The sequence below is a fragment of the Tuber melanosporum genome (genome assembly GCF_000151645.1).
Source record: "Tuber melanosporum whole genome shotgun sequence assembly, scaffold_165, strain Mel28".
Taxonomy (NCBI): Eukaryota; Fungi; Ascomycota; class Pezizomycetes; order Pezizales; family Tuberaceae; genus Tuber; species Tuber melanosporum.
In genome coordinates this window covers 214,470-241,132 of record NW_003298825.1, presented here as the reverse complement: position 1 = coordinate 241,132, position 26,663 = coordinate 214,470, and the positions used below count along the sequence as shown (strand labels likewise).

Genomic DNA, 26,663 nt, shown 5'->3' with positions numbered 1-26,663 from the left:
GGTACGTGTCTACGTTATTTCCTTTGGTAAGGTCGATCGTGGTTAGGTTAACCGTTGAATTCCCACCTATCTTACCCCATAATGGCCAGTAATTCAATAAATCCTCATGACGGATGGCCAGGCAATCACCAAAGGAGGAGTGGTAGGAAAGGGGATTGGTTCTCGCGCCGAGTCCCAGTCAATAAGTCTTTGCTTAATGTGGATAAAAAATTAATTTTGGGGAGGTTATTATTGTTACCACGTTTCGTTTTGTTTCATGTTATACTCGAGTACTATCCTGGTTGTTCCCTACTTTACCTCTGCCTATCTGTTTACTTGTCTCTTTCTCGATTAAAACCATGACGTTACATTGCGCTCGAGGATGCAATTGCTTCTATGAAATGGTGCATCAAAGCATGTCTACTACTGTATCTGTTTTTTCATTTTCATTTTCATTCTTTTTATTATGGACGGTTCTGAGACTGCCTTTTGTGCATTATGAACTCGGTCTTGACTGCCGATTGCACGAATGGATTTATGCATGCAAATTCAGCGTTCCGCATACCCCGTCTCCGGATTAAGGTACAACTAAGGCAAGGGTCCAGTAGGATGGGCTAGGAAGGGGAGCGCAATTGCCACTCGCCAATGTGAACGCCCCCAATCCAAACGCGGACCGCTAGGCACCATAGCAAGCCGGTGGATCTGCCCGCTGAGGTGTGTGGGATGGGTCGGATCAACTTCAGTGCTCATTGAGTGGATGTCTGGGTTCCTCGTTTGGTGGGTAATCGTGGGTGTAAGTCCGGTACAGTATTGTGTCGGTAACGGCGGCACTCGGGTTACCCCCAAGTGCCATGGGCGGTGGCGAGTGACTGGTCGTCTGGCTGTCGTCTAACTGCACATGAGGAAGCTACCGTATACTCGAGTACCGGTACTGTACCATGGCATGAATTATCAGGCCTCATCTCGATTCGTCCGATTTCATTTCATCTCGAATGCCTTCCCACATATAGCTAACTTACCACCGTCTTATTCCTGAAGCACCCCGACGCTTCCAGTGCCCAAGATGACGACGGACGGTTGTGGCGCACGCTATCCCTATGCTTGTTATGTCTCTTCCGGAATAAGTTTTGCATGACTAAGAAGGACTGCGACGGATGCAGCGATGGGGCTCTGCAAGGACCTCAACCTCGCGGTAGCGATACAGTGTGATACCGGTACGTGCGGGTAGCTTGAACCACGGACTACTACAGGATGTAAATTCCTAAAATATGAAATGCCACCTTTCCTCCCCCACCAGTGATTTTATGGATAATAGTACCTAACGCCAACAGTGACAAATAACAGGGAACATGCTGCACAGCCCGTGAATTTGAGAACGGTAGTAGAAGGAATGGCAAGTCCAAGGCGTCCTTGGAGGAACCTGCATGATGATAAACGAGAGACAATGTCGTTGACCTTATTACCCTATCTTTATCCCACCATATACGCGAGTAATTTGGCCGAGAGAGAGTGGAAAGCGTAGAAGGTGAAAACGGTGAAAATGGAAAGAGAGCAGAGGCTTTTTTTTTTTTTTGATAGTCTACCAACCGTGAGAGCCGGACTTGAGAGATCTGATTGGTATTAGACTGTTTTAGGGAGGTGTTCGGGCTGGGTCTACTGAGATTGAAGCAGAGATCTACAACTGGCCATTAATCTGCGGCGTCGTTTGTGAGCGAAAGGTACACTGTCCATGCGATTCCAACGGTCGAGGCAAAAGGCTGCGGACATAAAAGGTTAGTTTGCTTATGTAGTGTTGAATGAAATACGATTCCAAACTAACCAGTTGGAGTGAAAGAGGAACAACTCGGAAGTTTAGTATTTGAACAGCTGGCCATAGAATATAATTGGATTTCCTAAGGAGCATTTAATAAGTCAGGATATGTAGAAGGGAAATATATAAGGGATACATACAAAGCGGAAATATAAACCATATCGAATTTTCGAATGATAGCTTTCTTTCCACCTCCCTCTGCTAAGGTCATGTAGATGAAGAAGACCGCAAGGGCTAAAATTACAAACAGGGTTATTCGGATGGTTCAGGGGAGTGTTCTCAGATATAGAACTTACAGGTAGGAGAGAGGATGAGCTGGTCAATAGCTACACGCCAGAGGGCCGGTGCGATTCCGCTGGTTGGTGTAATGGGGAAGGTATCCGAGAGAAAGCCGAACCACTTGAATAGCAGAGGCGCAATAAGGAAACCTAGAGACCATAGAGTCAGTGATTATTTGCATTGCGCGGAACGTTCTGTCACATGCCCCATGCCATGTATCTCACCAGCCGCTCAAAGTCAAAGGGCGGCGGTGAGGTGGCCAAGAGTTCCGCTCGATGGGTAGGTAAAGGGCCCTTCTCATTCAACTCATGGATTTCTATTGAAATGCTATCCTTCTTTCCAAAATCTCGAGGTCTGCGGGTTTTAGCTCGTATGGAGGTGACTGTTTGGGCGATGGTATCTGCCACCCCGTTCAGCAACTGGCATAACGACTCTATTATTAGCTTTCAAGTTGAGGTTAAAGGTATCTAGGAGGTCAGGTTCAGGCTATTTCGAAGGAAAAAGAAAAAGGAGGCACCATACCGAGTTGGTAATCATCATGGTCAGTATTGGCTTGGAGCCAAAATGTAGGTCATATTGCATAGCCACACGAGCTAATCCCACGATCTCGATAAAGAGCACAACAACGTTGACCAAAGGCTGGGGGAGGATAAATTTATCAGTGATGATTGCAGAGATGTTATGGAATGCAGGGTTTCTCACCACGCGGCCACAAAGATGGTAATTTCGTGCAGAACGGATCAAACGAAGGCGGTCCGACGATGCCATTTTGATGAAGAAGAAAAGTGAAGGGCTGTCTTCACGTTTGACGAGGGGTTGAGGAAGGTCTAAGGGATGGGAAGGCAAGAGTATGGGTGGCGTTTGATGGGGGAGGAGGATGAAGGAGGTTCGATGAGGGGAAGCGACAATAAGGTTACCACTACGGTGCGGTACCGGTATCAGTATCGGGCGGCAGTAAGTTTGACGCTGAGTACGCGTGGGTACTGGCTAAGGCTGAGGTTGGAAGCTGGGAGCGGGGTCTAACGATGATGAGATGGGGGATGGATGGGATGGCTGTGGTCGTCGGTGTGTGCGGAGGGGGGAAAGCAAGGATATCGGTGCGGTACAGTAACAAGGAGAGGAGAATATGTGCTGTATGCCAGTGTACTTGACCATTCATAAAATATTCGGATGCCTTGGCGCCAAGGTATATCAACCGGCACCCAAGCATGGAATCCTGGCGCCAAGTCATCCGAATACTTTATGAATGGTCAAGTACTCGTACGAGTCTGGTGGTGCAGCCACTCTCCAAGCACGCAGAAGGCCAAAAAGCGAGAGAAGCGAGAGAAGCGAGGAGAAGAGAATAAATGACAGCTGGGGCTTTCGGCGCGGCAGGCAAGGTACTGTGCGAGGCGGTACGATACAGCACTCGTATGGTTTGGACAACGACCAACAACAGATCCCTTTTCTGCTTTCCTGCAGGAAAAAAAACGAGATCTGATCTGATAAACTCTCTCAAGTGTGGCTGATGCCCCATATCTTGCTGTCTTAGGATTGGCGATCTGATAGGTCTCGAAACCCTCATTGGATAGAATGGGAGAATTTCATTTTTAGCGTGCTTCCTCCTGTCTATTGTGCTCGCAGGTCTTTTGTTGCCTCGTTGCTTTTGCTTCTGCCGCCCGCTGCTCTTCACACCCCAGTCCAGCCCATTCCTTCCCTCCCTTCCCTTCCCTTCCTACGCAACAAGACACATTCGTTCCCCCCCCAAAGCGGTGGCTCTTCCCTTCCTCTGCCCAACACCCCCACAGCTTTCCCGCTACACGATCTTCATCAACCACTGCACCCGCCTATCCAACCACCATAACACTTCCCCAGTAACTACTTTCTTCTTTTATATCAACAATATTTTTTCCTTTCAATATTATTGCCTTTTCTAGGCTAATATACTCATGGCTTGTAAGTCTGCTCGTGTCTTTTTCAGTTCGCGTTGTTGCTGCCGCATTTTTCCCTGGTCATCCATCCTCTTCCTGCCGCTCGCTCTTTTGCCCACTCCCAACACACCACCCTTTAAAACTTTCTCCTGAGCTGTTAAAGTCCGTGGGAATATGTCGGATGCTTTGTCGAGTCTTTCACCGATATGTTGCTTCGCGTTCTGTTGTTCCTTTTCCCTGTGGCCTTGTAGTGACCCCTTTGACCCCCCGGTACTTCCCATCACGGGCCATCATGAACATCGAGTCCTGCATCCCCGAAGCATCGTGGAGACTCATCTCGGGCCTCTATACCATTGATGGACCCCTCATTTTAGTCGCCTCATTCACCCTCACCTTCCTCAGCTTTCCGCTTCTCCCTGTCCTGTTTTTGGTCCCATTACTGATGCTGGCGCTCAAATACAGCAGGTAGCGTGAGCTTAGTCTCACCTCCGGCCCTCCTAACATCTGCTGTGACACATCCGGATCCTGTATACATCAATGGCAATGATACCATGTCGCCTGCGAGCTCCTCGCCAAGTGAGGGACCCTTATCCGACGCTGAGGAGGATGCGGGGGCCCAGCAGGAATCTATCTCCACTCCCGAATCCGGGAATCAGGACGAAGTGGTTTCGAGCGCCTCATCCGATGAGGGTGGTGATGGCGGCCAATCCGAGGATGGGGACTATGAGATAGAGACCCCGGCAGAAGAACCAGCGGATGACCATAACGGTGACTCTGACGACTCAGACATTCCTGTAAAGAGTGCTGGGAGCTTGAGGCGAACCGCGAAATCGAAACCCGCTGACGACTTTCACGAGAACCCAGACCTTTATGGCTTACGTAGGAGTGTAGGTTACATGCTATGGTGTTCCAATGGGGCGCAGGCTGACCAATTCATATAGGAACGTGCTCGACCTGCTGCTCGCCCAGTGGTATGTGCTCAGACATTGCAACTCAAGCAGTGTGTTTTGTAACTTTCGAAAAGGGTATTGCTGATAGTTTGGGTAGGTTGATACTACCTCCGATTCAGATGACTCGGAACCCAAGAGCAACCGCAAGAGGCGGAGAACTGTTACTGCCCCTCGGTCGTCTAAGTGTTAGCTATTCCAATCAATTGTGAAGGGGAGGAACCAAGCTAATATGTCTCTTAGCTTCCAAGCGTAATACTCCAGCCCTTGGGTGTGGATCCGGGGATAGCGACGATGACGAGGATGACTATGGCGTTCGAAAGGCTTCAAAGTCAAGGGGCAAGCGTCGGCGCGTTGTGGTTTCTGATGCGCCCTCGGCCGACGGTCTCCGGTTTTCGACCCGCAAGGCGGCCAAAATCACTAGTTATAACGAAGACGGAGATGATGACTTTGAGGAGGAGGAGGATGGTGCCATTGCCTACGAATGCGCAGACCCGGGTGCAGATGTAGGAGGCATTGATTCGATACTTGATCATCGACCTCGTGAGGGCATAGGTAGGTGTTCTGGGAGCTTATAGGTAATCACGGCTAATGCCGGTGGCAGACTCAACCGATCCGATCATGGAGCGAGGAGAACTTCAATTCTACGTAAGTTATTTTGTCTGGTGAGCCAGCCACTGCGCCTCTTACTGATTGTCATAGATCAAATGGCAGGGCTTATCGCATTATCACTCGACTTGGGAGACAGCCGAGGCACTAGCTGGATGTAAGGGAATCAGGAAGCTCGACAACTACATGAAAAAGGTCGTCCTCGAGGACTATTACGCTAGGACCAACCCTTTTATCACCAGGGAAGAGGTTGAGAACATGACCCTGGAGCGTGAGCGATTGCGTGAATCACTTGCTGAATTTGTTCATGTGGAGAGGGTTATTGGGGACCAAGTCAATGAAGAAGGAAATCGGGAGTACATGATTAAATGTGAGTTTGAGGTGACATTGGGTCCTCTCTTAACAGATGCTTATTGCCTTTTTTCTTCTTTGGTGTAGGGAAGCGGCTTGCATATGAAAATTGTACCTGGGAGAGCGCCGAGCTGATCACAGAAATCGCCCCCGATGAAATCGACAAATACCGTGTCCGTGAAAAGACCCTTCCATATTCGAAGAAATCCGAGAGCGATGTGAGGACTCGTCGGCCCTACAAGAAACTTGAGGGCCAGCCTAGTTATATCAAAGGAGGAGAGTTACGTGACTTCCAAATGAAGGGGTTAAACTGGTTGGCCTATAACTGGACCAATGGCAACAATGGGATATTGGCAGACGAGATGGGTCTTGGGAAGACGGTTCAAACAGTCGCTTTTATGAGTTGGGTAAGTAACTAATTGTGTTACGCTGTCCCATCTATTTTAATTCTGACTGATGTTTCTTCAGCTCCGTCATGACCGACATCAGCATGGACCGTTCCTAGTTGTTGTGCCCTTATCCACAGTACCATCATGGGCCGAAACCCTGGAGAACTGGGCGCCGGATATGAATTTTATAGTCTACACTGGCACAGGAAAAGCGCGTGAAGTAATCCGCAAATACGAAATGTTTGCAGACCCTGGAATGACCAAGGTTAAGTTTAACTGCATGGTTACGACCTACGAATACATTCTGAACGACTTCGCTACCTTGGGGAACATTAAGTGGCAGTTTCTGGCAGTTGACGAAGCGCATAGGCTCAAGAATAAAGAATCAGCCCTATATGACAAGCTGAATGTCTTCAAAGCTCCTTGCCGTCTCCTGATTACTGGGACCCCATTGCAGAACAACTTGAAGGAACTTGGGGCATTGGTCGATTTTCTTATGCCTGGTAAAATAAGCATAGACAATGATGTTGATCTTCAGTCCAAGGATGCTGGTCGACAAATTGAGCAACTTCAACAAGCTCTGAAACCCTATATGCTCAGACGCGTTAAGAAATCAGTCGAAAAATCGTTGCCTGGGAAAACGGAGAAGATTATTCGGGTTGAACTTTCAGATGTCCAGACTGAGTACTATAAGGCAATCATCACTCGCAATTATGCGGCCTTAAATGCTGGTGCTACGGGTCCAAAACAATCCTTACTTAATATCGTCATGGAGTTAAAGAAGATCAGCAACCATCCATTTATGTTCCCACCTGCCGAGCAGCGCATCCTCGGTGGCAGCAATAGGCGAGAGGATGTGTTGAAGGCGTTGATTATGAGTAGTGGAAAGATGGTTCTATTAGATCAGTTGCTCACGAAGCTTAAGGCAGATAATCACCGCGTTCTGGTATTTAGCCAGATGGTGCATATGCTGGATATTCTTGCCGACTATCTTAATCTCAAGGGGTTCTCCTTTCAGCGCCTTGATGGAACAATTGCAGCTGGACCTCGCCGGATTGCTATCGATCATTTCAACGCACCAGAGAGTCCAGATTTCTGCTTCTTGTTAAGTACACGTGCTGGCGGTCTAGGGATTAACTTGATGACAGCAGATACTGTTATCCTTTTTGATTCAGACTGGAATCCTCAGGCTGATCTGCAGGCTATGGCTCGTGCTCATCGTATAGGCCAGAAGGCACACGTGATGGTGTATCGATTGGTATCAAAAGGTGATCATTCCGTCACCGTCTTCTTTGACCTGACTAACATTCTTTGATAGATACAATCGAAGAAGAGGTCCTGGAACGTGCCCGGAACAAGATGATTCTTGAGCACTTGGTTATTTCGCTCGGTGTCACTGATAAAGGCATTACGGATAAAGTCAAGAAGAAGACAGATCGGTTAGAGTCAGCTGAACTTTCCGCCATTCTCAAGGTAGGCCATTTGTTAGTTTTTTTCCCGTGACTGGCGTGGTTAACCGTTTTTGCTACAGGCTCGTGCGTCAAAAATGTTCGAGGCTACTGATAACCAGAAGAAGTTGGAGGAACTCAAGATTGATGATATTCTTCTAAATGCTGAGGATCACATTACTCAGATTGAACCTGGCTTAGGTGGTGAAGGAGGAGATGAGTTTCTCAAGCAGTTTGAAGTAACAGACTTTAAGGCTGAAGTCTCATGGGATGATATCATCCCTAAGGAGGAATTAGATGCTATCAAGTCCGAGGAACAGAAGGAAGAGGTATATTCGACCTAGTGAGCGTAATCCCTTCTAATTTTTTCTAACATCTTCACAGGAGCAAGCGTTTTTGAAAGAGCAAATTGATATGAATGCGAGACGGAAACGGAAGTCGGCCACAAATGGAGAACTCGAGGGACGGTCAGCTAAGAGGCGGGCCAAGGAGTTATCCGCTGCCCATATCGATAGCGAAGATGATGAGCCCGAGAAGGACCCTCGCCGACCTCTCACTGGACCCGAAATTAGAAACCTTTATCGAGCCTATGCCCGATATGGTTGCCTTGAGCAGTGTTGGGAGCAGATTGTTAAAGCCTGCGGATTGGAGGACCGTGACCCAGACTTGGTTAAGACCACTATCGCCGACATGACCCAGATTGGTGAGGAAGCGATTGCACGCCAACGCGCTATTGATGATGGCACGGGAAAAAAGTCAAAACAGGCTATCTTGTTTACCTATAAGGGATGCCCGAACATCAATGCGCAAACAGTGGTCGAGAGGCCTAGGGAATTAAAGGAGCTTCGTAGAGCTGTTGCATCTTTCAGTGAACCTTTGAAGTTTCGAATTGAGGATGTCAAACCAGTGCATAATTGGGCTTGCGAGTGGGGTACTCGTGAAGACGCCATGCTTTGCGTTGGCATCGCTAGACATGGATATGGAAGTTGGAACCTGATCCGTGACGACCCTGAGCTTGGAATGGGCGACAGATTCTTCTTGGAGGAGCATCGGGTTGGAAAAAAGGATGAGGCAGCAAAATCACCCGGAGCAGTTCATCTTGTCCGCAGAGCAGACTACTTGCTTGGAGTGATGAGAGCTCGATTCGAAGCAGCTTCTATCGCGGCACCTTCCACAGCCAGACATCGGAGGTCACCAGATGCTAATTCTCGCCAGCCACAAAAGAGGAATGGGGCCTCAGCAGTCGATAGAGTTACTAAGAAGGATCGTGTCTCTTTATCAGCGTCACCCGCGCCATCTAAGAAGTATAGATATCAGACGGCTGACCCAAGCGAGAAGCACCGTCCCGAAAAGCACCGTCCTGAAAAACACCGCCCTGAAAAACACCGTCCCGAAAACCACCGTTCCGAGACGCACCGTCCTGAGAAGCGTCGCCATGAGGAGAAGGGGCGTTATCAGGAAAAAGTCCGCTACGAGGAGAAGGAGCGCTACCAAGACAGGGCCCGTTATCAGGAGAAAGGGCGTATTCAGGACAAGACTTCCGTTTCCTCGAAAAAGCACAAGAGCGATGGCCATGAAGTTGATAGCGCGAACCGGAAAAAGGCGAAGTCCTCCCCGCCTCCCAAGGCTAATGCAAAGGGCAACGGTCATGTCACTGAAGTGAATAGGCCATTGACCGCAGAGGAATCCGTGGCCGAGGTGCTTCCTTCCTTCCCCCCTTGATTTTCATTCGAACATAGACTAATTGAACTTACAGAGTAAATTGCGCCCTGTTCGTCGCAAATTGGAAGCTCTCGAGCATGTCAAGGAGCTCCAGAAAACGGATAGACTTAAAGTTTTGAAGGAAAATCTCCTGGCAGTTGGCAAGTTTATCAACAAACTTGAGAGAACTGAGAACGGGAGCAATGTTCACCAAAATCTTTGGTAGGAGATCATTCTTTGGGATAGGCTCGGGGAACCCCTGCTAATTGCATATAGGTATGTCGTTTGGCGCTTCTGGCCCCACCATGAGAAGCCATGGCAGGCGCTGGCGGAGTTTTCCGCCAAACTGATAGAGAGCGAGCGGGCCGAAAGGGAGGCGGTGGGGGCAAACTCTACATAATGGGTTCGAACGGCGTTTGAAACTAGGTCAAATTAGGTTCATGATTCCTTTATTTCGTTCTTGTCTATAGCTCTAGGGTGTTGGTCATTTTTTTTCCTTCCCATTATATTTCTCAACTCTTTATCCCCTATTCGTCCATGTTTCTAACTTCCCTCTCGTGGTCTTTCCCAATGGTGTTTTCTCTCTCCATTTTACTCGCACCTCCTCCCTTTTCTCGTTATATTTACATATTTGAGGGCATAGCAAGCGAACTTAACGGCGTCATGTGAAAATTTTGTGGGGTTTGTCCTTTATTTTACTTTTTCTGTGGGTGTATAGTGGGTTTAAGGTCGGTGCGATTTGTCTTTTATTATTATTATTACCAAGGTTTGAATTTCAATTCCATAGGTTGCGGGTTCTTATTCTCTTTTCTAGGTCAATTATTCCATGTATTTTTTTATTTTCTCTCCCCTTCTCCACTTTTCTTTTGCTTCCAGAAACAGCGGTGGAAGGTTCTTACGACCCCTAACGAATAGCACCGGCAAGGCCGATGACGGGATTCGTAAGCTGGGGGGGGGGGGTATGCTGTATTTTATGAGAGGGAGAGGCGGATCGGATGAAATGAGATGAAACAGAAAACAAAAAAAGGTGATGGGGATGATGGTTATGGAAGGAAGGGGGGCAGCTGTAGAACGCGGTTGGAGTAGACCATCTGCATAGAAAAAGGTACTTTGCCGAAATGGCCTTCTCTCTTTTTTTTCCCCTCTTACTTTTACTGTTCGAGCAATCCTTCACGGTGGTGGTGGTGGGTGGTTCGGGGCCATTATTACTGTGGTCTCGCACTTGTATAGTACCATATGGTAGTTAAGCTATCAGTTCTCTTTTTGGTTGTTGCTCTTTTCTTCATCCCCCTTTTCCCCTTTCTTCTTTCTTTTATGGGGGAGTTTTAAATATCGCTATTTTTGCCTAGCTCACGATAGAGATGGAGGTGATGATGGACCGGCTATTGTCACGTATGCTATGTTGAATAGTTGGTGAATGGTATATAAGGAATCTTATCTCCGAATACAATGTGATATTACGTGACGGGACTACATGGACTTGGACCAGACTAATGGTCTACTGGTACTAGTAACTGGCTTCACGGTGTGTCGGTTAAGGTGACGGGTAGCAATCCATGGAAATGAGGTAGAGGTGACGCACCCGATTTACTGCATTAGTGTCCCATCACCAAGCATGTACTGTACAGTGCTGTACGAGTACGATACAGTATGATACTCGTAGAGTCGTGTCCAGAAAATAGAAAATATGTACGCCCCTTAGCAATCCAGTACTACATCAAATACCAACCACTTTGTCTACAAAATGTTCATGTAGAAGTCTAATCAAAGGGTATGTGAAAGCATATTAGGAATACCTCTTATATCATAAGTAATAAAAAATAGTCTCTAAAAACAATCTATAGAGCTTTGAGTATTCCAAAATTCCAAAATCAGAAAAACAAAAATAGGTACTATCATAATAATATTATTATGAACTATTTTCTATCTTTTTAAAAATATTATGATGATACCGAATACATATTTCATCATTTAATCAACAAAGAAACTTATACTATAATCTACTAAACCTCTAGGCTCTTTCGTTGAACCTATAAATATTTGGTATTAATATTATTATTTTATTAAAAGTCTATTGAAGTTTAAGCTCTCCTGATCACCTGGAGTTTTCTCTTGTTAGTATTAGCCTGCTTGACAATATGAAAATCATTTCTACCTTTTAAAATCTTATTTACTACAAGCCAAATATTAAATAAGTAGGCTATTTATTAAAATTAGGCCATTTTCATCAACTTGTCACTTAGTTAGCTGTTACATTATCGCTTTAGAATAGTTATTTATAATTTCATCAGAAACTAATATATATAGAATAAATCTTTGCTGTATCAATCCTGATAGATAATAAGTACTCTTGTATCGGAGGGAACGGGGTACAATTATTCTACTTATTAGCACTGTAACCTATAACTACTATTAAATTTTAACATTATTTATGCTATGGTAGGCACTAGCAGGCTAAGAAGAAACAAGAATGAGCATATAAGAACGTAGGATGAGAATGTGGCAGTGGGTTACTCTTACTGATCGGAGGACTGCCTGTACCAAATTTCTCCTGGTTCCTTAAGTGATCTGAAAGACTCTGAATAACTATATATCATCCATCCGGCTGATGGAAACATTCCTCGAGTGCAATAAAGCTAGAAATTTCCAATTCTGTATGTTTTTGGCAAAGACAACACATCTCATATTTCTGTACTAGTGTGAAGCCAAGTTTCTTCACTGTATTCCACTTTTTACTTCCATTTGCAAGCTGTGCTGTTGACATCAAGCAAGCTCTGAGTTAAGGCGATCATTTGCAATAAAATTCATCGATTCAAGTTCAGTATTGAAAGGTTTCTCGAAATTCTCTCCCATTACGGGATTACTTGTTGTTGTCTCTCTGACCTTTTATCTTCTACTCTACCCCTCATTCAAACCCTGATGGAATAGCTGGGAGTCATATCAATACAATCACTCGCTTCTCACTTGTTTTTAAGTGCGACTGTAAGCTTCGTTTTTTTCCACCTCTCTAACTTTGAATACCCCTATCGGTACATGACAAAATATGACACCGAAGAAGACGGTGCAGTGAGCCAACCCCCTGCAGGAGCAAATGTGGAGGCTCTAGGTCCCGAGTCGGGACTTGCTAGTGTAACCGTATCAGTACCTCGCCATGTGGAGCTCCGGGGTTGCACAGTGGGGCATGATGGCCTCGGGAGTACCCTTCCTTCCCGCTCCTCTCCAGCTCCTCCTCCTCCTCCAGTTCTTCCAACCTTCTCCTCCTTCTCGTGCCAATCTATCAAGGGGTACTGTATCAGTGGGGAGTGACTCTACCTGTGCGGTTGCGGTAAACTTTGCTGGTAAGCTCCAACCCAGTGCAGTACCGGTACCGTGCTTTACTCGAGTAGAGTCCAACCGGGGAAGAATTCAACTCCTCGCCTTCCCCGCAAAAAAAGCCCCCCAATCACACACACCTTACACGGCTATCGACGGCTCAGTCAACAGCATCCACTGTGGCCCGTCCCGTCTCGGATATAGACCACAAGTACTCGTACCCGACCCGCAACGCGCATATACCATACATACTCGAGTACGGTACTGTACATTACATCCTTTTCACTTCATTTCGATCTCATAAACTTCACCACTCTTTCTTTCTTTTCTTTTCTTTTTTCTTCTTTTTACCTTTGGAAATAGGGATAAAAGAAGAAATAGAAAGGAACTCCTTCCGGAATCACACGTTTGGCCCCCCTTTACTTGCCTGCAGGCTATACTTGAGGCGGGAATTAAGGTTTTATTTTTGTTTTTTATTTTTAAAAGGAAAAAAAAATAAAAAAAGAGAGAGAGAGAGAGAGAAATTGCTGTCGTGTGTGGTTTGCTTACTCGGATAAAAGGAGGAGCAGAAGATGCTGTGGGGCAGTACCGGCAGTCGAACGGTTGTGCGAGCTAGATTTTTCCGGAGGAGTAACAGCAGCAGCAGCAGCGTCAGAGTCCTCCCTCCATTTATTACTACCACTGCAAGATCGTCGTTGTTGTCTGTATCGAAGTTGTCGAGGTCAAGGGGGCTCAAGAGTTCTGCTCGGGTGCTTGTCGTGAAACCATTCTTACTCGCGGATATTGGTGAAGGTATGTAAGCTTCCCACAACCACCACGACCAGCAGCCAACCAACCCCCACGCATTACACATACTCGAGCACACAATTCCCGGGTGGAAGGGGTGGACCGAGGTTGAAGAGGGATGCTAATGGACGAATTGGATAATATGCAGGAATCCGTGAATGCGAAGTCATACAATGGTTCGTTCAGCCAGAGGCTAGAGTGGAGCAGTTTGATAAGCTTTGTGAGGTTCAGTCTGATAAAGCTTCTGTTGAGGTAAATTCCTCTCCTTTCTTATTTATTTTCGGAGGGTTTTTTTTATTTCCCCTCTTGCGGGTTCTTGACTTGCTTGCCGTTCTCGGATAAATGTGGGGGTTTGCTGCTCGTACCGGTCGGGCTTCTGGCCGGCTGGTTGGACTCGGTTTGCCACTCCTCGAGCACTACAGGGTGGGAAGGAGAGAAAGGGGCCTTGCTGATCATTTCCCGCAGATCACTTCACGCTACGATGGGGTCATCAAAAAGTTGCACTACGAGGCCGGGGACATGGCAATTGTTGGAAAGGTCAAACCTCCCTCCCTTCTCGGCTGCCGGGGCCCCCACGGTCCGGGTGCTTTCTTCTTTTCCTTTCTGTAACACTTTCTTTTTGGTCAATTGAGGCTTGTGAAGCTAACCGGATTGCGGGAAGTACAGCCTCTCGTCGACATTGACCTTCAAGCCGACATCAACGATCCCGAACTTGGGGAGATGCAGAGCAAGACCCCTGCAGTGTCTGCGGTTTCAAAGCAAGCACCTAAGATATCTGAGGGCATGAATGGACCCGGACAGTTCTCAACGACGAGGCCCCACGGATCCCTCGCCACACCAGCTGTTAGACGTATGACAAGAGAGCATGACGTGGAAATCACCGAGATTACAGGCACCGGGAAGGATGGACGAGTCCTCAAAGAGGACGTGACAAGGTTTGTCGAGGCCAGGAAGTCTGGTGAACTCTCGCAGCTGTCGTCGCAGCTTAGTGCTCCCCGACCCCCGCTGGCACGGGCTGTCACCTTAGGAGTGGAGACGAAAGTCCCCCTCACACACATTCAATCGCAGATGCTGAGATCCATGACCAAGAGCCTGACAATCCCACACTTCCTCTACTCTGACGAAATAAACTTCGATCCACTAATCCGCCTCCGCTCCATAATCAACAAACCTCTCGATGCGAACCCGCCGGTGCCCAGAGTGTCCTTCACGCCCTTTGTCGTCAAAGCCGTTTCAATAGCGCTAGACCAGTACCCCCTCCTCAACAGCCGCCTGGAGTTCGACGGCGATAACAAGCCATATCTAATCATGCGTCCGCAGCACAATATCGGTGTAGCGATGGACACACCAGTAGGCCTTGTAGTCCCCAACATTAAGGACGTCAATAGCCTCAGCATCCTAGACATTGCAGCAGAGCTCAAAAGACTGCAGGAGCTGGGTGGAGAAGGCAAACTAACACCTGCAGACCTAAGCGGTGGAACAATAACTGTAAGCAACATCGGGAACATCGGCGGAACGGTAGTAGCACCTGTGATTGTCGCCGGCGAAGTCGCGATCCTGGGGATGGGCAGAGCGCGAAAGTTACCAAGGTTCAACGAGAACGGAGGGGTCGTCGCAGAGACAGTCGCGAACTTCTCCTGGTCCGCGGATCATAGGGTCGTTGACGGCGCAACGATGGCGAGAATGGCGGCGCTGGTGAGGGAACTGTTGGAGGTTCCTGCGAAAATGTTTGCCAGGATGAGATAATTCATACCATTCATTCCCACCAACCAGCAAAGTTGCACTCGAATCACGAATAGGCGTTCAACTAATATCTAACTCGCCTCGCCTCGCCTCACCCCACCTTCCTCCCACTGACACAAACCGCACGCTATCCACCAATCAGTCAACCAAATCGGCCAAGCGCCCCCGAAACGATACATACTCGAGTAGAATGAATCAATCAAATAAGTAAATGAATAAACAAATTAATAACCTTATCTCACTCACTCTATCCACATCCAGTCCCCGTTGCTAGTTTGCCATTACCAGGTCTCCCTCCCTTCCCTTCCCCGCCCCATTCGAAATCGGGCTTATGACGCTGCTACTGCAACCGCAACCGCAACCACCTTTGAGTCAATCGAGATCTAACTTTTTTTTATCTTACTTTGTTTTATCTCTTTCTTCATCCACCTTTTTTCCTTTCCAGGTAACGTCCCCCGAAGCGAGGCCAATTCCCCAAACCTTTTGTTTCTCCCCCCTCTCCTCTCCTTCCCTCCCCTACTCGTAGTCCGCAACACCTCCTTGAATGTCGGACGGTCACTTTGCAAACCGTCATCCCCATGGTGTCATAGATCATACGGAGGACTGTCCTGTGCTGCGTTGTACCGCTCACCATGCCGTTGTACGAGTAGACTACCGTAGCTCAAGTTAAGCTAACACATACCGGTAGCGGCTCTTTTCTAAAAACAACAACGATATCATACTATGAATTGTGGAGGATGACCCGGGCATTCATCCTTACCTTTAGAATTCCCCCTTCCTTTCCTTTCCTTTCTGATATTTCTATTTTTTATGCTTTGATGTGATGTGATGTGACGTGGTTGTGTTGTTAAGATGACGATGGCGATGAGCGCGGTATTGGCAAACGATAATTGATGAAAGTGCCAGTCCCGGGAGGGGGGAGGGGAAGAGGGGAAGAAGATATAGAAACGGAATTGTGCTTGTTTTTGTTACTCGTGCTTGTTTGCTTTCTTGTTTGTCCGTTTAGAAATAATTACAAAGGAAAGGAAATTCCACGATGAGTTATGTAAATTAAAACCGGATAGAAATAACCAGAAGAACAATATCAACAAGCAGAACACCAGGGGGCCAGGACAAAAGACAATTCTCAGCCCAGTTATGCACACGTTTTAAACAATACCTACTCCGAGAAAAAGAAGGAAAATGAAGGACGGATGGAGGGTGGAAGTTACAAGACAGTAAGGTAAGTAGAGTAGAGTAAGAGGAAATAGACAACGAGAACCAAGATAGCCACCGTAGAACGCTAAAAGGGAGAGAGAAGACAATAAAAACATAAAAATAGAGAGTGGAAAGCGTAGTAGAAGAAAAGAAAAAACTACTGCCTCTCCTCCTCCATGCACCCCCTAATCCTCTCCACGGTCAGGTTCTGCACGCTGGCTAGACTCCCGCTGACATCGACGGAGACAACGTCCACCTCGCTCTCGTCCGGTTCCTCCAACGCCGTGAACTGGCTGTGCACCATGTCGTCCTTCATGTAGTGGTTCTTCCGCGCCCTGACCCTTTTGAGCAGTAATTCCTCGCTGGCACGAAGATAGACGAACCGGACGACCACATCGTCGGCCTCACGACCGGCAATGCGAATGACGTCTCGGTAACGGCGCTTCAGACACGAACAGGTGACGACGCATCCCTCTGCTCCAGACTGCAGCTCTTCAACGGCCTTGTTGCGGAGTGTTTCGAGCCAGTCCCAGCGGTCGTCGTCGGTCAAGGGGATGCCATTGGCCATCTTTTCGACATTGGAACGGGGGTGAAACTGCTCGTATCGTTAGCTTAGCTTGGGGAGTCCCTGTAAGGTGGCAGAGGGGGGGAGAGGGGAAGCTTACGTCGTCGCCTTCAATGTACGGCAGGTTCAGACGCTTTGCCAGGAAGTCTGCTACTGAGGACTTCCCGCACCCGGCTGGGCCCGTGATGATCCATATATGTCGGAGTCGTGTCTCGTGCTTTGGTATTGATTGAACTTTTCCCATCGTGTGGATTGCTGATGGGGTGGAGACGTAGACTCCAGATTTCTCGTTGTAGGAGAGCATGATGGGCAGCTGTTTGGGGGGGGGGGTTGGTATGTAAGGCGGTAGGCAGGCAGGTCAACGTAGGTAGCTAACCTAAAGCTCTGGAAGGTGGTAGGTAGTACGTAGGAGGAAGGGGTAGGGTCCTCCGCAAACAAAGAGGTAAAGTAGGAATTATGCTCTTATGGCGTAATGAGCAGCAAGCTATTGTCGTATGGTATTACCAGTGCACGGCTAGGTAGACTATGGGCAGACACAAACGGATGCGGCCAGAGCAGGTGGGTTAGCAGAAGCTTTAAATACTTGGTCTCACTCCAGTCCTCAGTGAGTGCCACACACCAAGGGCCCTACGAAAGGTTGTTAAAAAAGTAAAAGGGAGAGCTCCACTACTCGAGCATAAACTTTTCTCCGGAGAGCAAAGCTCTCCTTGAGAGTCACGCGGGAAAAGCAAACACACATCCTCGGAAGTGTGTAAGAAAATGCATATAAAATAAAAAATAAAAAAAAGGTTCCAGGAGGGCGAGAGGGATGATGATGTGATGTAAGGTGTGACCCGTATGAGGCAAAACTAGGAACAATACCGGTACGGTAACTCAACTCTCTGCAACGCGATGGAAATTGCAAAAAAAAGTAAAAAAAGTACTATAAACATATGCCCACGGAAGAGGAAATCGGTACTGTAGACATAACCCCCCAAATATACGAAGGCAAAGAAAAAAAATGGAGAGAGATGGAGGGAGAGAGAGAGAGAGAGAGAGAGAGAGAGGAACTGCAAACAACTGAGTGTAAACCCCGAACTCGTGAATCCGTTGCCCACCCAGTCGAACAAACCATGTCCCGGCCCGTAACCTCTTCCTCACACAGCTTCTGCCTCAATCTCACCCACCTACTGGATCACTGAATCAAGCAACCAATCAATCAATCAAAGCGATCAATCACCCACTTCACTCGTTAAGTTGGCTGGCTTGTTAGTTAGTTGGTCGGTTGGCTCTCCCTTACTGCCGGTTGTCGTACCGGTACTGAGCACAAGCTGGTGCGGTACTGCGCCATACTGCACCAACACCAATTAATTGTATCTTAAGTGTACCGTTCCCGAGCACAGTACTCGAGTACTCGCACTGCAAAGCGTGTACTTGTACCAGTCGTGTTGTGCAATTCAACAACACCGCTAAGTGCTCCCAAACCCCGCACGCCACCCGGGGATATCCCTTTGCAGCTGCTACAGAATTGGATTGAGAGAGAGGGCGTATGGAGACGGGCATTATTGGGGATCTACCCTAATTGCATAGTACCTTTGTGTCACGAGGCGAGAAATGAGGCCCGAATAATAGCGCGCCCAAAGGGGGAACTTGTGCTTGAGTACCGGTATCATAACTACTCGAGTAGTCAACAGTACGGTGGAAAGTGAGGGGTGAATGAAAAGAGAGCGGGAGCGATGAGGGCTCATCCTGAAAGGTGGAAAGTAGCTGGCCGGGCTGGTTTGGGGCTAGTTGGCATGGGTGGAAGGAGAAAGGGAATGGGAGTGGTGGTGGTGGGCAAGGCAGGAGGAGGTGTGGGATGGGATAGGGCACAAGGGAGTGGAGCGTGGGGGGGTCCAGGGGAGGGAAGGTTTTGATGGCGCGGGAGGAAAGTTGGGGTTTGACTGGGGTTGGCCTGTTGTGAGGGAGGATTTGGGGGGGGCGAAGGAGGGGGAACCTTTTTTGAGAGGGATGCCGCGAGCAGCTGCCAGTCATGACCTACGCTAAACTTGATGAGGAGTGTGTACGAACCTCGACAACGCACGCATCACAGCAACCGGTACAATGTACAGTACAGTACAAGTACTCGAGTACTCGTACCGGTACTCTTGGATATGGTTTAGATGTTGAAGTGTGGGTAAAGGTACCATAGGCGCCCCGGTGCGCACAATTACCACCACCACCCCAGAGAGTGGGCCCAGAGAAATGGTAGGGCGTTGGATGCACCGGAGCCATGGACTCTGGGTGAAGGGAAATCAAAAAAAGACAGGGTCGAGAGTGGTAATGGGAATGGAAGAAGAAGAAAAATATCGTACCAATGGGAAAAGAAAAGAACATCACAAAAACGAGGAAGATGGGGAGTAAAAATAGAAACACACATGGGAAAGAAGGAGAGGAAGAAGACCCCCAGTTGGCTGAGTGGCGGAAACAGTTGACCGGCTGCCTCCACGCCCAACGGTACCGTACCTGCTCGTAAGTTAACCTCGAGTTTTCTATGGTGTACTTGTAAGCAGGTTTCCCTGGCGCTTTGACAATTTACTTGGCCTAACGCTGGTCCTGTTGGCAAAGTTATTTTCTTTCCCCGGGTTGCCTTGTGGTCTCCCAAAGCCGAAGGGTCCGGACCCGAGACAAGCTGAGTTGCTGACACAAGACGCTTCATTGGCGCACGCCCTCCGGCCCAATGGTTGGAAGGTGGTGAAAGGACAAAGGATGGAGGGGCCTTGGAGTGGGAGCAGTGCGATTGCCCCTCTGATCCCTGTTGGAGTGGGGGTTTCCCTCCTCTGGGCACCACATCGCCTTTCAGTACTTGTATGGTAACTTGAAGCATGGTGAGCAGCCGATTCGAACATCAGACGAATTGGGATACCTTTGGGGAAGGGAAAAGAGGTAAAAAAAAAGGTTCAAAGGAAGCCATGCCTTCTAAGGGTGAACCAATGCGCCGGCGAAAGCCGACTCTGTGATGCTCCCCGGAGAAAGATATGGTTTTCGAGACATAAACCATGATGGACACGGACACGGATACACAGAACCCGATATTTGTGGACAAGGCGGAGCAAAAAGAAAAAAAGAGAGAAAGAAAAAGAACCCAGTTCTGTTGATTCGCCCGCAATCCCCCACCATCTTCATGGATTTTTCTTCCGTCCTCTCCTACGGTACGCTACTGTTATGCTCTTCCTTCCCTCTCCTTCCCTCTCCTTCCCTACCCTCCCCTACCACGCCCACAACCCCACCGCCAATCCTAACTGTTAACCCATCAGCTCCCAATTGGCATTGCAGGATCTATGCATAATAGTACTCGAGTACGGTAAGTGTTCTCCTCGCGCACCGGTACTATTGTTTTCGTCCGCGTGTCTCTCCCACCGCTCCTCCGCGCCCGTCTGGGTCATTCTCAGCCTGGACGCGGCTGCGTCGCAGAAAAGCTGGGGTGCATACACGAAGCTCAAGACTGCCGTACTCGTATGTTCGTTTATGGCACTCTTTTCCACCAGCAACTTACCCTCGCCATTCGTGTAATACTTGCGGCGGGCCTATCGGGGCTCCCGGCATGTATGAGTACTTTTCAGTACGCAGAGCAGAGCAAGGGTAGGGTGGGGTACAGCGCAGTGCGGTAGCGCCACGCTTCTTTTTTCAAGGTCACCCACGTCAACAGATTGAAGATCATATGGATAGACCTGCATACATAAAGACTTCACTCGTACATGCTCAAGCCATGCACTAGTATCATACGAGAGAAGTACATACATCATACATGGTGCATTGAATAAAATATACTCAAATGCCATACTGAAGTGTGTTGTGGTGGTTGAAGTATTATTTGGAGTAGATTATAAATGCGGGGAGTGAGGAGGGGTTGGAATAAGAGCTATCTGGCTCAGAGCTCTTACGGGGCGAGTATGATACAGCACTCCATATTCTTGGCGAGGGGTCCCGCACGAGTGAGAGGAAAGTGTAGTCGAACTCGGATTGATTAAAATGCTCATAGCCTCAATGTTGTTACCGGAGTTTCTGCGGCAACTGGTCTCGACAAACAAGAGGTATACCGGTGGCGCATGTCATGTATGTATGATAGGTAGAATATGTATGCATCATAGTAAAAATCACGGTAACGGGGCCCACTGGCCGGGGCAAAGACCCTGAAGCTGGAAGAAAGTGCAATTCCTATTGGCTCCTACAAGTACGATATTATGGTATTACGGTATACGGTATTACAAGTATCATACTTGACTTTCTGAAGTCGGGGGGGGGGTTCTTTTCTTTTAAAAAAAAAATTAAAAAATTTACCTCTTTTTTCTTCCTCCTCTCACTTTTTCCATTCTTCGGAAAAGTACGAGTATAGTACTCGTACTCAAGTACCCCGAGATCTCCCATGGTTCCGCCGACCATTCGGGTGGGTAAATTTTCGGCGGACTGGACCCTGAGTAAATGACGTCAACCGGGGTAGTGGCAGCAAATCAATCAGACATCAGAACATCAACGATCGGTGGCAGGGATGTGTCGGACAGTCACCAGAAGCGCTGTGGGAGGGCGGATAACCGTGGAGCTCTCGCACCGGTATCTGGATTACGGTGTTTGCAACATGTTGATCGTTGCCCCCCCGATTCATTTGATTGGTCGGGAAACTTCCCATTTGTATGGAGTCATTTTTCTTGGCGGCGTCACTCATGGAGTTATTATGATACATTTATGGCCCTATTGCCTGGAAAAGCGTGGATTAGGAGCCATCACGAGGCATTCCTAATTGGGTAATTTATTTGGGGCTAAATCTTCCTGATCAAGGCAACGCTGGCGGGCAACACACGACATCGCATCCACGCGTTGCCGTTCCCACTTTTGAAATCGTTTCTCGAAGCCGGCGAGGAGCAATCATTTCATTCATCAATTCTCATCATCCGATACATACCAGCTTTTGTTTCAACGAACCCCACTCTCTCCTCCGGAATCCATCTTGCTTTGTACTAGCGGTCCTGAATTGCCCTTGCTATGTCGTACTTCTTCTCTACCCCGCTGGATATCGACATCCGACTGGAGGACTTTGATGAAAAACGGCAGATGGTGGATGTGAAGCTCGACAAGAACAGACGGGAAAAATGTCCACTCTATTCGGATGGAGAATCTGTAAAGGGGGCTGTCACCATTCGGCCAAAGGATGGGAAGCGTCTGGAGCATACGGGGATCAAGGTGCAATTCATTGGGACAATAGGTTGGCTGTCCTTCAATCGAATATACGAAGCTTGTGTGTTTGCCTGGCAGCGCAGCAGGATCGGGCTGTCGAACAACGTGTGTGATTGAAGCTATGCTGAACATTGTGTGTTTGCTTTTCTTGCACTTTAGAGATGTTCTACGATCGTGGAAACCATTACGAATTTCTCTCCCTTGGTCAAGAGCTGGCTGCCCCTGGCGATCTCCAGCATCCGCAAACCTTCGAATTTGAGTTCAAGAATGTCGAAAAGCAGTATGAGTCGTATAACGGCATCAATGTCAAGCTTCGCTACTTCGTTAGGGTTACGGTTTCGCGGAGGATGGCAGATGTGATCCGTGAGAAGGACATATGGGTATATTCTTACCGCATGCCACCCGAGAGCAACAGCTCGATCAAGATGGACGTTGGCATCGAGGATTGTTTGCACATCGAGTTTGAGTACTCAAAATCCAAATACCATCTCAAAGACGTCATTGTCGGGCGGATTTATTTCCTTTTGGTACGGCTCAAGATCAAACACATGGAACTATCAATTATTCGCCGGGAGACTACTGGAACTGCCCCCAATCAGTACAATGAAAGCGAGACCCTCGTCAGATTTGAGGTGGGTTTCCCGCACACGGAAAGAAGATAATGACTCGGTAACATCTAACTGATTTGTATAGATTATGGACGGATCTCCCTCTCGAGGTACGTATCCAGTTATCCGCTTGTGCGACTCATCACCTGCTGTTCAAGACTTTAACCCAAGACTGCCTCTCTGATTGCTTATGATGTGAACCATAGGCGAGACCATCCCCATCCGCCTTTTCCTTGGCGGGTTCGATCTGACTCCCACATTTCGCGAGGTCAACAAAAAATACTCGACTCGTTACTACTTGAGTCTAGTATTGATTGATGAAGGTACGGGTTTTCTTTTTCTTTTTTTCCCTCTTAAAAATCATTTGCTTGCCTGCTACTGTATTCCCCTTTGTAACACTCGGTTCCACCATCCCCCTGGGCGTGGGGGCTCATTTGCCAATATACGAGGATGCGCCGAGATTTTGGTATTTAAGATGGGGATGCAATTGGCTAACTGGGTGGGACATAGATGCTAGACGCTATTTCAAGCAATCCGAGATTGTGCTCTACCGTCAACTGGTGTGAAAGGATTGATTAGCTGAAATAATGGATGGTCTATCGAGTTTGATTTTTAACTCTATAGTTTTTTTTGCAAAAATTTTCCACTCTGGCGCAATTTCTTTTCCGTACCGGGAGTGTGCCATTGAGCTGAAGAAACCCATATGAACCATTAAAGTGCCGATTTTCTTGGGGGGTTTCCGTTATGTATTTTATATATAATAAAGGGAACAAATCGTGATTCTTGAATGACGGCGAACTCTTTTTTTCCTTTTTTTTCCTTTCCTTTCCTTTCCTTTTCTTTTTCTTTAGGTCTTTTATTTTTCCCTCACACACCGAAAAAGGGCAGGTCTCTGTGCACTACCGGTAGTTTGAATCTTGATGCTTGGAACGTGATCCCACGCGACTTGATCCCTGTTGGCGGGCGATCATAGCACATCACGTGAAACGAAAGAGGAGACTCGCTTTCTTCTGTTGGGAAGGGTGAAGAGAAGACGAGGTGGTACGGAGGAAGAAGAGGAGTGGGAAGAGAGGAAGAAAAAGAGAGGAAAGGGAAGGAAATGAAAGGAAATGGAAAAGGAAAAAAACGTTAAATAAATTACCGTACTTACCTACGGCGGTTGACCTATCAAAGTGACGGAAATTTTGTTAGCTGAGAGGAGAAACAAACACTTCAACCGGTCCGGAAAAACCCAAACAAAACCCCTCATAACCTTACAACACTCTCCTATTCTCCAGCTAGCAGCGTACGGCAAGCTAGGCTTGCCGTATTTGAGCATAATACCCGTCAATCCAGTGGTCCACCGAGCTAACTTGCATACATATCATACAATAACCTCTCCAACCAGCATACCCTATCTACGAGTACAGGTGCTCCTACACCCCATTTCATCCAGGGCACTCTCGACACGGGAAGCAGCACTCGTTTGGCTACCCCGCGCGACTTTTTATACCTTCACAGTTGGCGAGGGGTTGAATAGCGTGAGATCTAGGAGGTGAATAGAGTATGTAGAGCAAGGCATTCACTGAATCGATGGGGCCAAACTGGACTGACAACCAACAGAAGTTGAGTTTCCGACAAGCCAGCGCTCGGCAAGAAAACCCCTAATCCCTTAAATCACCATACTTGCAGATCCGGTTATCTAGACAGATTTGATGATAAAGGTGGGTGTCGTATTGTATCATATGGTGGTTCACTTTTTTCACCTATCCGAGGGGCACGCACAGCGTGCTCGCGGTTGAAGCGAAGGGAAGGGGAAGGGGGAATGATTTTGGATTGGGCTGGGCGGATCTCGACCCAAGGCTGAAGAACGCCCACTTCCCCGAGACAAATAGAGGCCTTGCCGTCTCTTTGGAAGGGCGGGGGGGGTTTTTTTTTTTAACTTTTTTTTCCTTTTTTCTCACGTTCTTACCCTATTGTGACGCTTCACCTATCCTCTAGTACAATCTACGAAAGGACCGATAGACTACCCTAGTTGGTACAAAAGATATGATACAATAAGATCGGCTCTGGTTTTTCGCTGAGTATGTGTGGTAGTTTGTGGTCCTCTTGTCTAATTGTCCTAGAATTATGAACCTTTCCTTCCTACCTTCCTTTTTCAAAGAGTTGTTGTTTGACGCGCTGCTAGATAAGTTACTGTTTTTCTCCATTGCATCGAGTAGGCCACGTCGGATGCCTCGGTATGGAACCGCAGCCCTCATGGGTCATATTATGCGGACAGCGGTCTTGCTGTACCGACTTGCAATTCCAAACGTACATACATATTGGCGGACAATGAGAGGACACGAGAGTAATTATTGAACAGCACTCTTCCCCTCGTTGCACCATCTTCTGACTTACATCCTGCCTTCCGCCCCCCTTTCCTCTGTCCACTCTTTCTGACTCTCCACACCCTAAGAAAGCCCTTGCCTCGGTGGGAATCTATTTGCCATACTCATCTGTGATATACTTCAATCTTGAGGAAGCCCCCCCACGATCCGGTGAGCAGCGGAGCGGAGACAGGGACGGCTAACAAGGACCTGAAGAAAGGAAGGTGCATAGAGATCACATAGAAGAGATGTCGAGGGGAGTACAGAGGGTATAAGGCGAGGAAAAGCAAGTGCTCTTCGGGGTCACCGCGCAGTCTCTTCATCCATACCATTCTTGGACTTGGCTTACTATCTCAGTACATCTCCTATGATGAAAGACGAGATCGGTTGAAGGCTGCCGCGGAGAGGCGCCGACAAGGCTAGACCGGGATATAGGGGTTCGGCCTCATGCAGACTGGGGAAATTATTACGAGTGATATCTCATGGTGCATATCTCGAGGAGTCTCCCTTGCTACCGGAATAACTCAGACCTAGCGCTGATTATTTACCAGTAGGCGGGTCTCGCTCCAACTAACCTTGGATAATGAAAAAGGTCCTCTTTCTTGCCGCCTCAGGGATGTCTTATGGTTCAAATAAAGATGGCACATGGAGGGCGAAAGGCTATGCATTCCAAATACAGTTGGAGCGCAGCCAATTTATCTCAACGACTTTCGCTGTCTTTCGTGTCAGTCCCGATCTCAATGGCCATGCTGGGAACCGATCTTGCCAACATTTTTATTATTTTCTGAGCTTCGGGTATTCAGGAACCCTTAAGGTGATTCTTAGCGGGGTCGGAGGGATGCAGAAGCCAGAAGAGCCGCGCTGATGCCCAAACTCAACTGTACAAGGCGAATCCTTTGGCTGATGCCGGCGCTCTAGGTGCCGGAACTCTTTTTTTTAAACGGAAATGCAATTGACGCAATATCTAGGAAATCAAGGTGTGATTGGTGGCTGGCCGGATGCGCAAGGGGAACTCAAGGGACTCCCTAGTACATATATGCGATCGGGAAGAGTCCGCCTTGACCATTTTCTCGCTATTTACTCATAATATTAGCTGTCCCATTTTCTTATCGAAGGTATCTTGAAGTGGACCGGCCCGGACCACATCTCAATCCAGCTGGCGAACCGGGTGGCTGATCCAACCAACCCTTCCCTCAGCATTTGAATGTGCTTTGGATCGATCGGATTGGATGCGATTTTCAGCCGCCGGGGAGTACGCGCGATGGAATGTTCATGTGATATGGCTATGACTGTGTGGAGATAAGGTCTATGCAACGGGCTTAGATTGTCCTTCGGCTCGTAGGTGCAGAATTTCAAATGTCCTCCTCTATATACCATATCATTTGTGATTTAGCGGATACCGCTTGATTGAGACTGCACTTGGGGGCATGTATCACAGACTTGGACGTCACAATGCGTGGAACGTGTGGTTCATATCGCGGGCCAATTCCG

The 26,663-nt window shown here is 47.9% G+C and overlaps 5 protein-coding genes; 3 read left to right on the top strand and 2 right to left on the bottom strand.

Moving 5' to 3' along the window:
* Positions 1–1,209: 1,209 nt before the first annotated feature.
* Positions 1,210–3,115, bottom strand: GSTUM_00003267001 (uncharacterized protein). XM_002836898.2 has 8 exons: positions 2,771–3,115; positions 2,591–2,707; positions 2,270–2,487; positions 2,187–2,217; positions 2,086–2,104; positions 1,930–2,023; positions 1,799–1,871; positions 1,210–1,736 (listed from the first exon to the last, which is right to left on the bottom strand). Exons 1-8 carry the CDS (start codon positions 2,834–2,836, stop codon positions 1,668–1,670), a joined length of 687 nt encoding a protein of 228 aa, XP_002836944.1. The 5' UTR covers positions 2,837–3,115; the 3' UTR covers positions 1,210–1,667.
* Positions 3,116–3,941: 826 nt separating this feature from the next.
* Positions 3,942–10,449, top strand: GSTUM_00003266001 (uncharacterized protein). XM_002836897.2 has 12 exons: positions 3,942–4,865; positions 4,920–4,949; positions 5,026–5,113; positions 5,169–5,480; positions 5,530–5,573; positions 5,628–5,904; positions 5,973–6,292; positions 6,354–7,542; positions 7,593–7,747; positions 7,806–8,051; positions 8,107–9,645; positions 9,700–10,449. Exons 1-11 carry the CDS (start codon positions 4,530–4,532, stop codon positions 9,442–9,444), a joined length of 4,335 nt encoding a protein of 1,444 aa, XP_002836943.1. The 5' UTR covers positions 3,942–4,529; the 3' UTR covers positions 9,445–9,645; positions 9,700–10,449.
* A 2,240-nt stretch (positions 10,450–12,689) lies between these two features.
* Positions 12,690–15,505, top strand: GSTUM_00003265001 (uncharacterized protein). XM_002836896.2 has 6 exons: positions 12,690–13,192; positions 13,296–13,527; positions 13,670–13,719; positions 13,808–13,918; positions 13,987–14,058; positions 14,188–15,505. Exons 2-6 carry the CDS (start codon positions 13,308–13,310, stop codon positions 15,265–15,267), a joined length of 1,533 nt encoding a protein of 510 aa, XP_002836942.1. The 5' UTR covers positions 12,690–13,192; positions 13,296–13,307; the 3' UTR covers positions 15,268–15,505.
* Positions 15,506–16,223: 718 nt separating this feature from the next.
* GSTUM_00003264001 (uncharacterized protein) lies at positions 16,224–17,692 on the bottom strand. XM_002836895.2 has 3 exons: positions 17,403–17,692; positions 17,127–17,339; positions 16,224–17,056 (listed from the first exon to the last, which is right to left on the bottom strand). The coding sequence occupies exons 2-3, from the start codon at positions 17,328–17,330 to the stop codon at positions 16,619–16,621; spliced, it is 642 nt and encodes a 213-aa protein (XP_002836941.1). The 5' UTR covers positions 17,331–17,339; positions 17,403–17,692; the 3' UTR covers positions 16,224–16,618.
* A 4,216-nt stretch (positions 17,693–21,908) lies between these two features.
* On the top strand, positions 21,909–24,881 carry GSTUM_00003263001 (uncharacterized protein). XM_002836894.2 has 6 exons: positions 21,909–22,244; positions 22,376–22,848; positions 22,910–22,934; positions 23,031–23,147; positions 23,335–24,367; positions 24,427–24,881. Exons 1-5 carry the CDS (start codon positions 22,025–22,027, stop codon positions 23,388–23,390), a joined length of 891 nt encoding a protein of 296 aa, XP_002836940.1. The 5' UTR covers positions 21,909–22,024; the 3' UTR covers positions 23,391–24,367; positions 24,427–24,881.
* The last annotated feature ends 1,782 nt before the right edge of the window (positions 24,882–26,663 follow it).